The sequence below is a fragment of the Schistocerca serialis genome, chromosome 10, assembly GCF_023864345.2.
Source record: "Schistocerca serialis cubense isolate TAMUIC-IGC-003099 chromosome 10, iqSchSeri2.2, whole genome shotgun sequence".
In the NCBI taxonomy this organism is placed as follows: domain Eukaryota; kingdom Metazoa; phylum Arthropoda; class Insecta; order Orthoptera; family Acrididae; genus Schistocerca; species Schistocerca serialis.
Window position 1 is genome coordinate 163,893,194 of NC_064647.1, and position 15,560 is coordinate 163,908,753.

Consider the following 15,560-nt stretch of genomic DNA (forward strand, 5'->3'; position numbering starts at 1 on the left):
TCCACCTTTCTGCTTTCCCTTCTTTGTTTAGAACTGGGTTTCCATCTGAGCTCTTGATATTCATACAAGTCGTTCTCTTTTCTCCAAAGATCTCTTTAATTTTCCTGTAGGCAGTTTCTATCTTACCCCTAGTGATTTGCGCCTCTACATCCTTACATTTGTCCTCTAGCCATCCCTGCTTAGCCATTTTGCACTTCCTGTCGATCTCATATTTGAGACGTTTGTATTCCTTTTTGCCTGCTTCACTTACTGCATTTTTATATTTCTCCTTTCATCAGTGAAATTCAATATCTCTTCTGTTATCCAAGGACTGCTATTAGCCCTCGTCTTTTTACCTACTTGATCCTCTGCTACTTTCACTGTCATCTCTTAAAGCTAGTCATTCTTCTTCTACTGTATTTCTTTCCCACATTTGTGTCAATCGTTCCTTAATGCTCTCCCTGAAGCTCTCTACATCTGGTTCTTTCAGTTTATCCAGGTCCAATCTCCTCAAATTCCCACCTTTTTGCAGTTTCTTCATCTTTAATCTACAGTTCATAACCAATAGATTGTGGTGAGAGTCGGCATCTGTCCCTGGAAATGTCTTACAATTTAAAACCTCGTTCCTAAATCTCTGTCTTACCATTATGTAATCTATCTGAAATCTGTAAGTATCTCCAGGCCTCTTCCATGTATACAACCTTCTTTTATGATTCTTGAACCAAGTGTTGGCTATGATTAAGTTATGCTGTGTGCAAAGTTCTACCAGGCGGCTTCGTTTCTTACCCCCAATCCATATACACTCACTACATTTACTTCTCTTCCTTTTCCTACTATCGAATTCCAGTCACCCATGACTATTAAATTTTCGTCTCCCTTCACCGTCCGAATAATTTCTTTTATCTCATCGTATATTTCTTCAACTTGTTCGTCATCTGCAGACCTAGTTGGCATATAAACTTGTACTACTGTAGTAGGCGTGGGTTTCGTGTCTATCTTGGCCACAATAATGCGTTCACTATGCTGTTTGTACTAGCTTTCCTGCACTCGTGTTTTTTTTATTCATTATTAAACCTACTACTGCATTACCCCTATTTGATTTTGTATTTGTAACCCTGTATTCACCTGACCAAAAGTCTTGTTCCTCCTGACACTGAACTTCGCAAATTCCAACTATATCTAACTTGAACCTATCTATTTCTCTTTTTAAATTTTCTAACCTACTTGCCCGGTTAAGTGATCTGACATTCCACGCTCCGATCCGTAGAACGCCAGATTTCTTTCTCCTGATAACGACATCCTCTTGAGTAGTCCCCGCCCGGAGATCCCAACGGGGGACTATTTTACCTCCGGAGTATTTTACCCAAGAGGCGCCATCATTATTTAGCCATACAGTAAAGCTGCATGCCCTCGGGAAAAATTATGGCTGTAATTTCCCCTTGCTTTCAGCCGTTCGCAGTACCAGCACAGCAAGGCCGTTTTGGTTAGTGTTACAAGGCCAGATCAGTCAACCATCCAGACTGTTGCCCCTGCAACTACTGAAAAGGCTGCTGCCCCTCTTCAGGAACCACACGTTTGTCTGGCCTCTCAACAGATACCCCTCCGTTGTGGTCGCACCTACGGTACGGCTATCTGTATCGAGGAGGCACACAAGCCTCCCCACCAACGGCAAGGTCTGTGGTTCATGGGGGGGGCGGGGGGGGGGCGGGGAACAACCTTACGAAAGTTGTTTAAATTCTGTGTGTGTGTAATTGATTTTGTATTTGCATTTAGTTTTATTCATGTAAAACACCATCGGCTGTCTGCAATGAAACAAGATTTGGAACCTACTGTCACCTATAGCTGCACTCCCACATTAGTAGTTTCGTTATGGCGAGTGATGGTGAGTAAGTGAGCAGTTGTACGTGCAGTGACGTCAGCTGTCCTCGAGTGTCTCCCTGCTCAAGTGAGCATGGCTTGTCCTGTGCATCCCCCCACCCCCACCCCCACCCAGTCAACTGATCTAACACGTGGCGTGGTAGCACGTACGTCGTCGCTGCCGACCAGTGTATGCAGGGGTTTAGGGGCAGGAATGCACGTCTATGCATTGTGCTATTGAAGTAGCTACGGAGTACACAGCGCTTAGACTATACAACAAATTTAATAATTTTTTAACATGGTTTAGCTTCACTAATATAAGAAAGATATTCCATTGCCTACTTCACCCTCTTAGGATTAGGCTGTTGTATGCTATCACGATATCAAATTTCATCGAACTGGATCAGCAGTTTAGTCGTGAGATCAAAAGACAGAGTTATTTTTGTATTTCGTAATATCACTATGGAACTGATAAAATTGCGTCAGAATATACAGACAATGTAAAATACAGACACTGAACTACTGTATTTCATGGCAAAGCAAGCAGCCTGACGAAAAACAGATTCTCCCCCTGTGTGGCAATCACACGATTTGTGTGCGAGCACCAAGGGACGTAGACACCAAGACACATGGAAGTTATTTCGGTCCTGTAGATGTCCTCAGACAGCGTAGGTGGTTAAGGTGACCGCTTGCGTGTAGTGGGAGATCGGGGTTCATGTTCTGTCTGGTACAAAATTTCATATCCATTGGCGAATGCATTTCATAGTTTAATATGGCTGCTCCTGTAGAAATGCATGCATGTAAGAAGCTATGTTACATCGAACTTTAAAGACGCTGTAAAATGAAGGGGGTCGACCGAAGCGTCCGATCCCACCCGTCGGCTTTGAGCAGTAACGAAAGGCTGTTGTGGTGTGTGACGTCACGAGGGCGTGGAATTTAGTTTATGAGAGTGGCGTGTTTGTAGGTGTCGTTTTGATACGATCGGTGGTGCTCTCTGGTGGTGCGTTAGGTGATGTTTTTGGTTTAGTTTGCGAGTGTGGTGTCGTGTGTGAATTTTGGTAAATTGATTCTTTTTATGTCTTTGGTAGGTATGGATATGACTGACAGGGTCAACAGTTTTCGGTTGTCGGCTCTGGTGGGAACAGTACGTTGTCTCTAATAAAATTTCTTCAACTATTGGAATTTTTGGATGAAGTCGTCGTCAGTATGTCGTGAAGAAATGGGGCTTACTTAAAGTTCCGGCGTCTCGGACAAGGGGCCGCGGTATGTGGAGATGTCGTAAGGATAACAGGTCAAGGGAAGTGTTCGATCCCAATGTGTGGCTGCGAGTGTTGGTATTGGTATCGGGAGATGTTTTTGAGCTATATAGGTCAAGGGATGTGTTAGGTCCTAATTTATGGGATCGGGAGCTGCTGTTGAGCTATATAGATCAAGGGAAGTGTCCGATTCCAGATGATGATGTGTATAGTGGTATTTGGGGAGTTCTGTGATGTCGGTTTTTTTCGTCGTTTTGCGAGGGGGTGGGTGTCTAAATTTGTTTATATTTGGTATGTCCCCACCCTAAAACCCCCTATTTCCCGCGCTTGTACCATTAGTGTCATTAGGCGTTTTGTGGAACGTGTGTGTGTTTGTTTTTCGATGTATTTTCGTCCTCACAATGTGTACGTAACGACTTTATATGCGCCATATTGGATTCATGGTTTATGGTCGTTTCCGCCATATTTGTGACGTCATGGATCAAAGCAGACGGGCGGGATAGGACGCTTCCGTATTTCCAATGAAGGCACCGCTCCACTGGATGATATATGAAATTTAATGCATTCCACTTTAATTATTTACACAACTGGTGGATAGAAAGATAACAGGAGTTTAAGACAGTTATGAAAATCAGTAATATGGCCGGTTTTTAATGTGCAGGGTGTCCACAACAGTCAGCGCCAGCTCTGGAGCAGTAAAAAGGCTAGGCACCAGCTGTGTGGAATATGGATGAAGATTAATGTGAAGAAGACTAAAGCAATAATTTTTACAAGGCAATCAATTAAAAGAAAAAATTAGTGATGAGGTAGTGGATCAAGTTGATAACTTCGGTACATAGGCTGCAAAATTGCTGGAATCATGATGTTTAATCAAGACATAAAATTAAGGATTGCTATTGCAGAATTGTGTCTTACACAAGGAGGTGTATTTTCCATGGTCCTTTAAATAAACAGTTAAAGAAAAGATATGTGTTTTAGATGGAGTGCTATCGTCTATTGTGACGAAAAATGAACAATACGGTGAAGAGAGTAGAAATACGTAGAACCTTTAGAGATTTAGAAGTGGAGATGAATGGGCGGTGTGGAATGGGCAGATGTAGCAAAAAGTGTTATTGTGTTACAAAAGCTGAACGAGAAAAGACAAATACTGGAAACAGTTTAGAGGACCAAAAGAAATTGGCTAGGCCACTGCATGAGAAATGACTTTATAACAAATAACTTCTAGAAAGCATTTCATTTCAGAGATAGAGAAACAACAGATAAAATCACAATCGAATTTGGTGTTACAGCAGAATCAGTAAACATGTTCACATGGGGATGAAATGATGATGAGACAACACAACACCCAGTCCCTGAGCGGAGAAAATCTCCTACCCAGCCGGGAATCGAGCCCTGGCCCGTAGGACGGCAATCCGTCACGCTGACCAATCAGCTATCGGGGCGGACATCATGTAACTGATGTGGAGGTATTGAATAGAATTGGGAGACAAGAAATTTTTGGCACAGCTTGACTGGAAGAAGGGATGAATTGATAGCGAACATTGTGAGACATTAATCGATTACGAATTTTGTACTGGAGGGGAGTGTGTGTGTGGGGGGAGGGGAGGATTGGGGGGGGGGGCGTAAATATCGTAGAGGGAGACAAAAGGTGAATGCAGTAAGCCGATTCAGAAGGATGTAGGTTGCAGCAGTTATTTGGAAATGAAGATGCTTGCATAGGATGGAGAAGCTTGGAGAGCTGCATCAAATCATTCTTGGGACTGAAGATCCGGACAATAACGTGCCATCTGCGAAAAGCCGCTTATGGGACAAGAGCCCCACTCCCGGCGGAAGTCTCTTTCCGCAACATTATCTCCCCAAACAGGTGTTTCAACCTTAAAGAATGCTGTGTTGTGCGGTGATAGATCTGCCTAATTAACTGAACACATGATCGTTGTAATCATCGTAACCAAGCAATTTCACCGAAAGTAAAACCTCGTTCAAATAGGCGAATAAAAAGGATAATTTCCGTCGTGGTCGGTCACCCACTCACCCCGTTCAACGTGATGGTGGGTAAGTTCTTAACTCCTGGATTCAGATCTTTAGTTTTGTCTCCGTTGAGTTTCAGCAGTTGGCTGCCATTCGTCGACTTGGCGCAGTCCTGTATCGGTTTCAATTCGATCCCCAGGGTCGTGGCACACTGAAAACAAGCCCAACAATAAACAACAATAAATTTTCTTGAGGGATAAAAGCGTTTATGTACAAATCCACATAGATTTACAAAGTATAACTCGTGCTGAATTTATACGCATACAAAGTATTATACAGGGTGTTACAAAAAGGTGCGGCCAAACTTTCAGGAAACATTCCTCACACACAAAGAAAGAAAATATGTTATGTGGACATGTGTCCGGAAACGCTGACTTTCCATGTTAGAGCTCATTTTATTACTTCTCTTCAAATCACATTAATCATGGAATGGAAACACACAGCAACACAACGTACCAGCGTGACTTCAAACACTTTGTTACAGGAAATGTTCAAAATGTCCTCCGTTAGCGAGGATACATGCATCCACCCTCCGTCGCATGGAATCCCTGATGCGCTGATGCAGCCCTGGAGAACGGCGTATTGTATCACAGCCGTCCACAATACGAGCACGAAGAGTCTCTACATTTGGTACCGGGGTTGCGTAGACAAGAGCTTTCAAATGCGCCCATAAATGAAAGTCAAGAGGGTTGAGGTCAGGAGAGCGTGGAGGCTATGGAATTGGTCCGCCTCTACCAATCCATCGGTCACCGAATCTATTGTTGAGAAGCGTACTAACACTTCGACTGAAATGTGCAGGAGCTCCATCGTGCATGAACCACATGTTGTGTCGTACTTGTAAAGCCACGTGTTCTAGCAGCACAGGTAGAGTATCCCGTATGAAATCATGATAACGTGCTCCATTGAGCGTAGGTGAAAGAACATGGGGCCCAATCAAGACATCACCAACAATGCCTGCCCAAACGTTCACAGAAAATCTGTGTTGATGACGTGATTGCACAATTGCGTGCGGATTCTCGTCAGCCCACACATGTTGATTGTGAAAATTTACAATTTGATCACGTTGGAATGAAGCCTCATCCGTAAAGAGAACATTTGCACTGAAATGAGGATTGACACGTTGTTGGCTGAACCATTCGCAGAAGTGTACCCGTGGAGGCCAATCAGCTGCTGATAGTGCCTGCACACGCTGTACATGGTACGGAAACAACTGGTTCTCCCGTAGCACTCTCCATAGAGTGACGTGGTCAACGTTACCTTGTACAGCAGCAACTTCTCTGACGCTGACATTAGGGTTATCGTCAACCGCACGAAGAATTGCCTCGTCCATTGCAGGTGTCCTCGTCGTTCTAGGTCTTCCCCAGTCGCGAGTCATGGGCTGGAATGTTCCGTGCTCCCTAAGACGCCGATCAATTGCTTCGAACGTCTTCCTGTCGGGACACCTTCGTTCTGGAAATCTGTCTCGATACAAACGTACCGCGCCACGGCTATTGACCCGTGCTAATCCATACATCAAATGGGCATCTGCCAACTCCGCATTTGTAAACATTGCACTGACTGCAAAACCACGTTCGTGATGAACACTAACCTGTTGATGCTACGTACAGCAATGAGTCGCATGCCAACACAAGCACCGAAGTCAACATTACCTTCCTTCAATTGGGCCAACTGGCGGTGAATCGAGGAAGTGCAGTACATACTGACGAAACTAAAATGAGCTCTAACATGGAAATTAAGCGTTTCCGGACAGATGTCCACATAACATCTTTTCTTTATTTGTGTGTGAGGAATGTTTCCTGAAAGTTTGGCCGTACGTTTTTGTAACACCCTGTATATTAGAGCTTTGTCTTCATCTCATTTACGGGCACTTAAGTCAATGTGAGAGCGTATTAACAGATAACATGTATTATCCTCTATTATGTTATAAATAAATATTCCCATCCTATCCTACTGCCCATTACAATCATAGCACTATTTAATAAGCTGTATGACGTCGACAGATGAAAAGACTTTACGATATAAAGCTTATAAGTTGTATCCTTAGTGTGCACTGTCTTTGCTACGTGCACAGGCAGCATCTTTAGTAAATGTATTTTCGCGCCAACTGACTTAGCTCCACATGTTGTCAGTGCACCTGAACTTGTATGTGTGATAGATTATTAGAACGATGGTAACATCGACAGTTCAGTATATATTTAACAACATATTACGATGTAATAAGTGTCGTACTCATCGGACCTTGTGGGACTCTCAATCAAAAGGCTGCATTTTGACGACATGTCTTTCGCTCCAACTTAACTCCCGTCGCTCTGCTGTCTTTGTTTCCCTTGATCTCCAGAACGCCTATGACCGTGTCTGGCATCCCGGGCTTCTCTTCAAACTCCAGACCTATGCTCTCCCCATCAACTTCGTCCCTCTCGTTGCTTCCTTCCTCTCCCATCGTCCCTCCTATGTGACTATCCACAAATCCAACTCCCGTACTTTCTTTCCCTCTGCCGGCGTGCCCCAAGGTTCTCTCCTTCCCCTCTCCTCTATCTCTTGTCCACTGCTGATATGCCCAAATCTCCCCCTCCTGTTCATCTTCTCCAGTTCGCTGATGACACCGCCTTCCTAGCCCTTTATCCTACCCTTCAACGGTCCCAACGTACCCTCCAAACCCACTTTGACCAATTCACCGCTTGGTGCAACCAGTGGTTCGTCCGTGTTAATCCCTCCAAGACCCAGGCGATCATCATAGGTCGCACCACCCGCTCCTTCCGCCTCCATGATTTCTACCTCCCCATTTATGGCCGTCCTATCCACCTCACTCCTACCCTCAAATACCTTGGCCTCACACTCGACCGCCACCTCACCTGGACTCTCCTTACCATCCAAAACAAAGCTGACAACCGCCTCTGCCTCCTGAAACTCCTGTCCAGCCGGATGTGGGGTCTGCATCCTTCCACCATCCTTCACACCTACAAATCCTTGATCCGACCCATCCTCTGTTATGCCAGCGTAGCTTGGATTTCCACCCCTCCCCGGTTCTATAAAGCCCTCCAAATCCTCGAATGCCATGCGCTCCACCTCGCCTTTTGCATCAGCCTTCCATCCCCCACGTGCATCCTCTACGACCTCATCCCCTTCCCCCACTTTCTCCTTTTCCTTGAACACATCCGCACACTATATATTGTTCGCCGCCTTGATCCCCCTCACCCCCTGGTGTCTGCCTTCCTCTCCACCCCCATCCAGTTGCCGTACCTTTCCCATTGTGTCCCACCCTCTCTCCATACCCTTCATCTCCTTTCCCAACGCAACTTCCACCATCTACCCCTCCCGGATGATGAGCTTCACCCTGACATCTACCCTTCCTACCAACTAACCCCATCTTCCTGCCTCCTCCTCACTGCTCCCTCTCCTCCCCCTCCCTCCTCCTGAGCGGCTTGCCCCTCCTACTTCTCCTTCATCTCTTCTGCCTCCTTTCAGTGTCTCTGCACTCTCTCCTGCCCTGTCTTCCCTCTTCATCTCCTGCCCCACGTGTCTCCTGCCTCTTCGTGTACCCACTGATGCCCCTCCTCTCTTCACCCAGCCGCTTCCCCTGCTGCCCCTTGCTCTCCCCTCCTTTTCCATCCTCTCTGCCCTTTCCCTCGGCAGGTCCCGCCTGGCAGTTTTATTCTTCATCATGTGTGCTCCAAATGGGTTTTAAGTGTGTTATTCCGGAGTGTTTTTACTACTGTGGCCGACTTTTAACGTGTGCATGTCCATTCAGTGACTTCTCTGAGTTTTGAAGAATCGCCAACTGTGTTTTTTAACTTTCTGGTGACCTTTTTTTTAACTGTCCTCCATGAACGTCTCCGTGTTAGTCTATTTTTTACCGCCATTTTCTCCCATTATTCTGTTTTTAGTTCCCCTTTATCGCCTTATGTATACAACATTTTATTCTTATTTTAAGTTGTCATGTTACTCGGCTGAAGAGCGGCAGATTGTGCCGCTGACCGCCCTCCCCTGCCCATATGGGACAGGGTAATGAAATCACGATAAAGAAGGGAAACGACGACATTCTGACAGAATGTAAGTAATGTATATCTCTCTCCAATTTTTGTAATTGAGCTACTTTATTAATGAAATGTTTGCTTAATTATGTATATACACCCTGTGCTTCACTTTTGTATTTTTGAGTTTAGGTGACTTTGCAGTGTTACTTGAAAATGGCCATAAGGCCGAAATTGCAATAGTAACAATAAATATTTTATACAGTCAACGGCGACTATGATGTCTTTTAAGAATTATTATATCACTGTGAATCCCAACCGTGAGAAGTTAATCCAATTCTGAACAGTTTGTAAGAAATATGGAGTGAGTTGTGACAGGTTGGATGTTTGTTGCGGCAATAGGTGTTTTGAGATAACGAGTTTTAAAGTATCACTTTATTACCATTGATTGACATACTTAAAAAACAACTTCTGCACATATATTACCCTTAAAACGTCCTTTGGCAAATGGTACGGAGTTTTTAAGTTAAAGTCACACATTATGTGGTCAGCCCATTCAGACCTATAGCAAATTACACTCTACATAAATTTAAAACCAAGTAAACTAATTCGAGATTGCGAGAAATTAGTCAATGCTATGCTGCCTTTTTTGACAAAATTTTCATGTTATTATTCTGTGTTATGACCAACTATAAACTGGCAACATCTGCAGGCATTGATAACTCTCGTATAACAAGGAACTATTTGTCTTCTTTGGCGCCAGTGTAATCACAAAATGTTCTGTTTTATACAAAGCTATTCTGAGTTCCTTAAAATGCCTTTGAAATTTCGGATATGGAACTTTGTGAGGCATTACATACCCAGCTACGAGATTAAAAAAAAAAAAAAAAAAAAGTGTCTTTTTCCGGTGTTATTTCCACATAACGACGGAAGATCTGTTTTCAGAAGATTCATATCTATTGCATTTAATGCTGTTGTTCACTCCTGTAGGATACGACCAACATTCAAGTCGACACGAGCATGTACAGAATGAAGTGAATTACTGTAAAACACAAAACTACAGAAGCGGATTTTTTAGACATTGTAGAACGTTTTCGCTCGTGCCGAGAATTTTGCTTCTCCAATAAGAGGTCACTTCTTGATATCCATCTCAGATATGCAGACTGAAGCGACGAATGAAAATTTTATACCAAGACTTGGATTCGAATCCAGGTCTGCTGCTCACTAGGCAGACCACTACGCCATCATCATTCTCGTCGGACAGGGAGTCACGAATCCCGTCTCTGGTGAAATTTGGCGTTAATGGGCTATGGCAGCAGGCGACGAACGTGAGTGCCTTGCGTGAGTAAGCCTCCTCATGGTGCGACGGGTGTGCCAATTCCTTGCCTGTCCTACCTCCCCTGCGTACCCTACCGTTGCCCGACCGCCTATGGAACGTCTCTTTTCCAGTCGCCCCAGGGCAACGAGACCATTTGGGATTCGTGCCAAACATTTGCTTGACTCCCTTGGTGTGGAGCGTGTGGCACCCCAACTCCAGGGTTTTACCCGCCTGCCTCCCTGGTTGCTCCAGAGGCCCAGCGTCCTTTTAGACTTGTCAGAGTACCGGAGGAGCTGCACTCATGCACTCCTGCGTTTGTTTTTACCTCCTTATTTTACGATATTTTACACCAGCGTCCCGACCATGTACCAGTATTTACGGATGGCTCTAAACAGGGGGACTCTGTTGGTTGTGCTGTTGTTTTCCCTGATCGAGTCGTCAAGTTACGGCTTCCTGCGGCGTTTAGCATCTTTGATGCCAAATTGTTTGCGATCTTGCGGGCACTGGAGCAGATGAGATGTGTTCCCAGTCTTAAGTTTCTCATCTGTTCTGACTCCCCGAGTGCCCTTCAGCCCATGCAACACTTGTACCCAGGGATACGGTCGCCCAGAACATCCATGATGCCCTACTCCACCTGCAACGGCAGGGGAAGGAGGTTTCCTTCTGCTGGGTGCCGGGCACGTGGGTATTATGGAAAAAGAACTGGCGGATGTGGCTGCCAAAGATGCATGTTCCCTCCCTCACGTTGTTGAATGTGTCATCCCCCTCCATGCTGTTACCTCCCTTTTGCGTTTTCGTGTTATGCGTGAATGGGAAGAGAAGTGGCTGGCAGTCGGTGAAAATAAGCTGCGTCTGGTCAAGGCTACCACGCGGCCATGGCGTACGTCCTACCAGTCATGCTTGCGGGATGAGGTTCTCCTCACTCGCCTCCGCATCGGGCACAGTCACTTAACGCATGGTTTTTTACTCCGGCGGGAGGACCCCCCAGTCTGCAGTGCTTGTGGCGTTCAGATTACTGTCCGCCACATTTTACTTGACTGTCCTTTATTCTCTGACCAAAGGATGGTGGTTTCCTTGCCACCGGATTTGCCCTCTATTTTGCAAGACGACGCAACGACTGTGGTTAAGGTCTTACGGTTTTGTGTCCTGTCCAATTTGTTGCCTCGGATTTTAGGGAGAGGATTTTAATGTGCTGCTGGGTGACTGGCTCACCCAGGTTTTAGGTAAGAGGTCCGCCAGTCACGATTACCTACTTGTTTCACTTCGATTTCTGTTCTCTTTTCCTTGTGTTTCCTTTCCTTTTTTAGTGCGTTTCTTCTCCTCTTGTTTTGCCTCTGTATCTGAGGATTTGGAACTGCGTCAGGTCTGTGTCTTTTAGCCGTTCTCTTTGTCCGATGTCCGTCTTCGTCCCTTCACCGCATGTGTTCCTGTTTCTATGCGTTTGGGCGCTGATGACCATGCTGTTTAGCGCCCGAAAACCTCAAACCACAAACACACACGCACACACACACACTCACACACACACACACACACACACACACACACACACATACGTGAGTGCCTTTGCTGACAGCACGACATCGCCTACAGTGCGTCTCCTGGCCTTGTGAATATCAGTTGAATCCTAGACGACTAGGAAACCGTGGCCCCGTCTGGTAAGTTCCGATTTCAGTTTCTGAGACCTGATGACAGGGTTCGAGTGTAGCGCAGACCCCACAAAGCCATGGGCCTTGTTTTGTTCGACAAAACAAGGCACTGTGCAAGCAGGTGTTGGCTCCACAATGTCTGCACTGTATTTACATAGAATGAACTGGGTCCTCCGGTCCAACTGAACCAATCGTTGAGTGTAAATGGGCATGTTCGGCTACTTGGAAACCCTTTGTAGCCATACACGGACTTCATGTTTCCGTGATAATGCGCCCTGTCACTGGGCCACAAATGTTAGCAATTTGTGTGGAGGAAATTCTGGAAAATTCGAGCGAACGGTTTGGCCACCTAGATCTCCCAATGTGAATCCCATCGCACATTTATGGGGCACAATCGAGAGGTCAGTTCGGGCACAAAATCCTGCACCGGCAACACTTTAGGAAGTATGGACTGATAAAGACGCAGCATTGCACATTATTTCTGCAGGTGTCTTCCAACGACTTGTTTAGTACATATCACATCGAGTTGCTGTAATACGCCGGACAAAAGCGGTCCGACACAATATTAGAAGGTATAGTGTGACTTTTGTCACTTTAGTGTATTACGCTCTTGGTATCCCTATGGTGTAAAATAATCCCGGTAGCAGAAGTGTTGACGTCGTTATCTCAGGGGCGGATCACATTCAACAGCGAAAACCATAACAGTTGTTAAACCAGTATTATTTTCATCAGGTTGCCCTCCATGGGGTGGGTGCACGCAACGACTATGGTTATATTGGGTTAGATAGAGCATCAATCAGTCGTAGAATTAAGTCGCTTTAATACGACATTTATAGTCACAACGCAGATCAGATTTCGACCTGTGTCAGGTCATTAACAATGCTAAAAACAAATACAAGAGCATATATTACAAAGTGATTTACAAAAGTTACAAGTCCATCACATAGTTGTCTTTTAATGTTAACATTCATACCAGTGCGGAATTGTAGCAGTTGTTCGTGCTCAAGTGAATGCTTATGCAGTTCAACCATTAATGTCGTAAAATTATATGTTGGTTTCACAGTGCACATCGGATTAGCGTATGGCGCCCTCTATGAGCTGCGCCTGAAGTTAACAGTTTTGACGACATTTTTTGTAATATTTATGTTGTATAATGAAATTATTATGAATAAAACTATGTAAAATTACAAATCTTACTTTTTCTCATGTCTGTAATGTGCTAGATGTTTAAAATTACTGTAGCACGTAACAGTGACATTTTACGCCTCATGGGCTAAAATTAATTATAAAACTGCTATGGCTTCGTAAAGTACGTTATAGGAAGTATTGCATATTTTGTCGTGTTGGGACCTGTCTTAACTTAATTAGGTGTTACTTAACAAAAGATATAACGTGAACTTATTTACAAAATGTACTTTGTTGGCGCTAGAAGCGCTTGTAAGCATCATTTCAATATGTCGCACTTAGTGGCCGAGAAATAAAAACAATATGATAAAACGTAATCTTTTGAACACTTATTCTGAAAAGTGACAGTTTTACGTATTAATTGTTGCTAATAGTTACCCTCATGAGTTTGTGTTTTATTTCTCGGCCACTAAGTGCGACGTATTGAAATGAATCTTACAAGCGCTTCTAGCGCCAACAAAGTGCATTTTGTAAATAAGTTCACGTTATATCTTTCGTTAAGTAACAACTAATTAAAGTAAGACAGTTCCCAACACGGCAAAATATGCAATACTTCCTATAACGTACTTTACATAGCCATAGCAGTTTTATAATTAATTTTAGCCCATGAGGCGTAAAATAGAGTAATTTTAAACATCTAGCACATTACAGACATGAGAAAAAGTAAGATTTGTAATTTTACATAGTTTTACTCATAATAATTTCATGTTACTACTTAGTTATTATACAATATAAATATTACAAAAAATGTCGTCAAAACTATAAACTGCAGGCGCAGCTCGTAGAGGGCGCCATACGCAAAACCGATCTGTACTGTGAAACCAACATATAATTTTACGACAGTAATGGTTGAACTGTGTAAGCATTCACTTGAGCTCGAACAACTGCTACAATTCCGCACTGGTATGTAATGTTAACATTAAAAGACAACGATGTGATGGACTTATAACTTTTGTAAATTACTTTGTAATATATACTCTTGTATTGGTTTTTAGCATTGATAATGACCTGACACAGTTCGAAATCTGATCTGCGTTGTGACTATAAATGTCGTATTAAAGCGACTTAATTCTACGACTGATTGATGCTCTATCTAACCCATTATTATTTTATTGTTCACAATAAACAACAAAATATTGCTGGTTCACCAACTGTTGCGATTTTACTCCATTTTGAGAAAATGGGCATATGCAGTTGTGGTTACACAACGAAAAGAAGTCTTTGGACCATCATCAGTGTGACATGCCCTCACTTGATAAGACACTACACACGGTTTTGGAATTTAATATCGGACATTGGCGCAAACTCTGATGATCAGAAAATTTATGCGACGACCTGTCCTCCCCTTTACTGCCCACCAGATACTGGCAGTTAAAATTTCATCCACCTCTAGGATTTGAATCGGCTTACTTCCGAGCGGAGTGCCGCCCAACTGGGGTGCGTTAGCGAGTTATTTTTTCCCCGATTCTTTTATTGCACTAAAATACAATGAACTACGATGTTATACAACTGTTGATACAAACTTTTCACTATCAAACCATCCTTCCAATGATTACATTAATCAAGAAATTTAGTTTTCAAAAAATTAAGTGAACAAACTATAAGGCAAAATCAGCAAACACAATTCTTGAAACACTAACACTGACGATATCTAAAGATAAATTTGTAGGAACACTACCTCGGCCATTTGAAACAAAAGTTGCTATTAGACAAGGGGACGGTTCGTCCCATTTACTGTTTCACTGCGTTCTAGGAAAAATACACTACTGGCGATTAATATTGCTACACTATGAAGATGACGTGCTACAGACGCGAAATTTAACCGACAGGAAGGAGATGCTGTGTTTTGCACACAAGGTTGGCGCCGGTGGCGACACCTACATCGTGCTGACACGAGGAAAGTGTCCAACCGATTTCTCATACACAAACAGCAATTGACCGGCGTTGCCTGGTGAAACGCTGTTGTGATGCCTCGTGTAAGGAGGAGAAACCCGTACCATCACGTTTCCAACTTTGATAAAGGTCGGATTGTAGCCTATCGCGATTGCAGTTTATCGTATCGCGACAATGCTGCTCGCGTTGGTCGAGATCCAATGACTGTTAGCAGAATATGGAATCGGTGGGATCAGGAGAGTAATTCGGAACGCCGTGCTGGATCCCAACGGCCTCGTATCACTAGCAGTCGAGATGACAGGCATCTTATCCGCATTGCTGTAACGGATCGTGCAGCCACGTCTCGATCCCTGAGTCAACGGATGGGGACTTTTGCAAGACAACAACCATCTGCACGAACAGTTCGACGACGTTTGCAGCAGCATGG

General features: G+C 44.1%; 1 protein-coding gene across 2 annotated transcripts in view; it reads right to left on the minus strand.

The window, feature by feature from the left end:
- The window catches only part of LOC126425077 (gamma-interferon-inducible lysosomal thiol reductase-like), a 362,141-nt gene that overhangs the window by 4,916 nt on the left and 341,665 nt on the right, over positions 1-15,560 (minus strand). For both annotated transcript variants that reach the window (XM_050087990.1, XM_050087988.1), the window contains exon 4: positions 5,125-5,271. In XM_050087990.1, the coding sequence (XP_049943947.1) occupies positions 5,125-5,271 (147 nt within the window). The remainder of the gene's footprint in view (positions 1-5,124; positions 5,272-15,560) is intronic.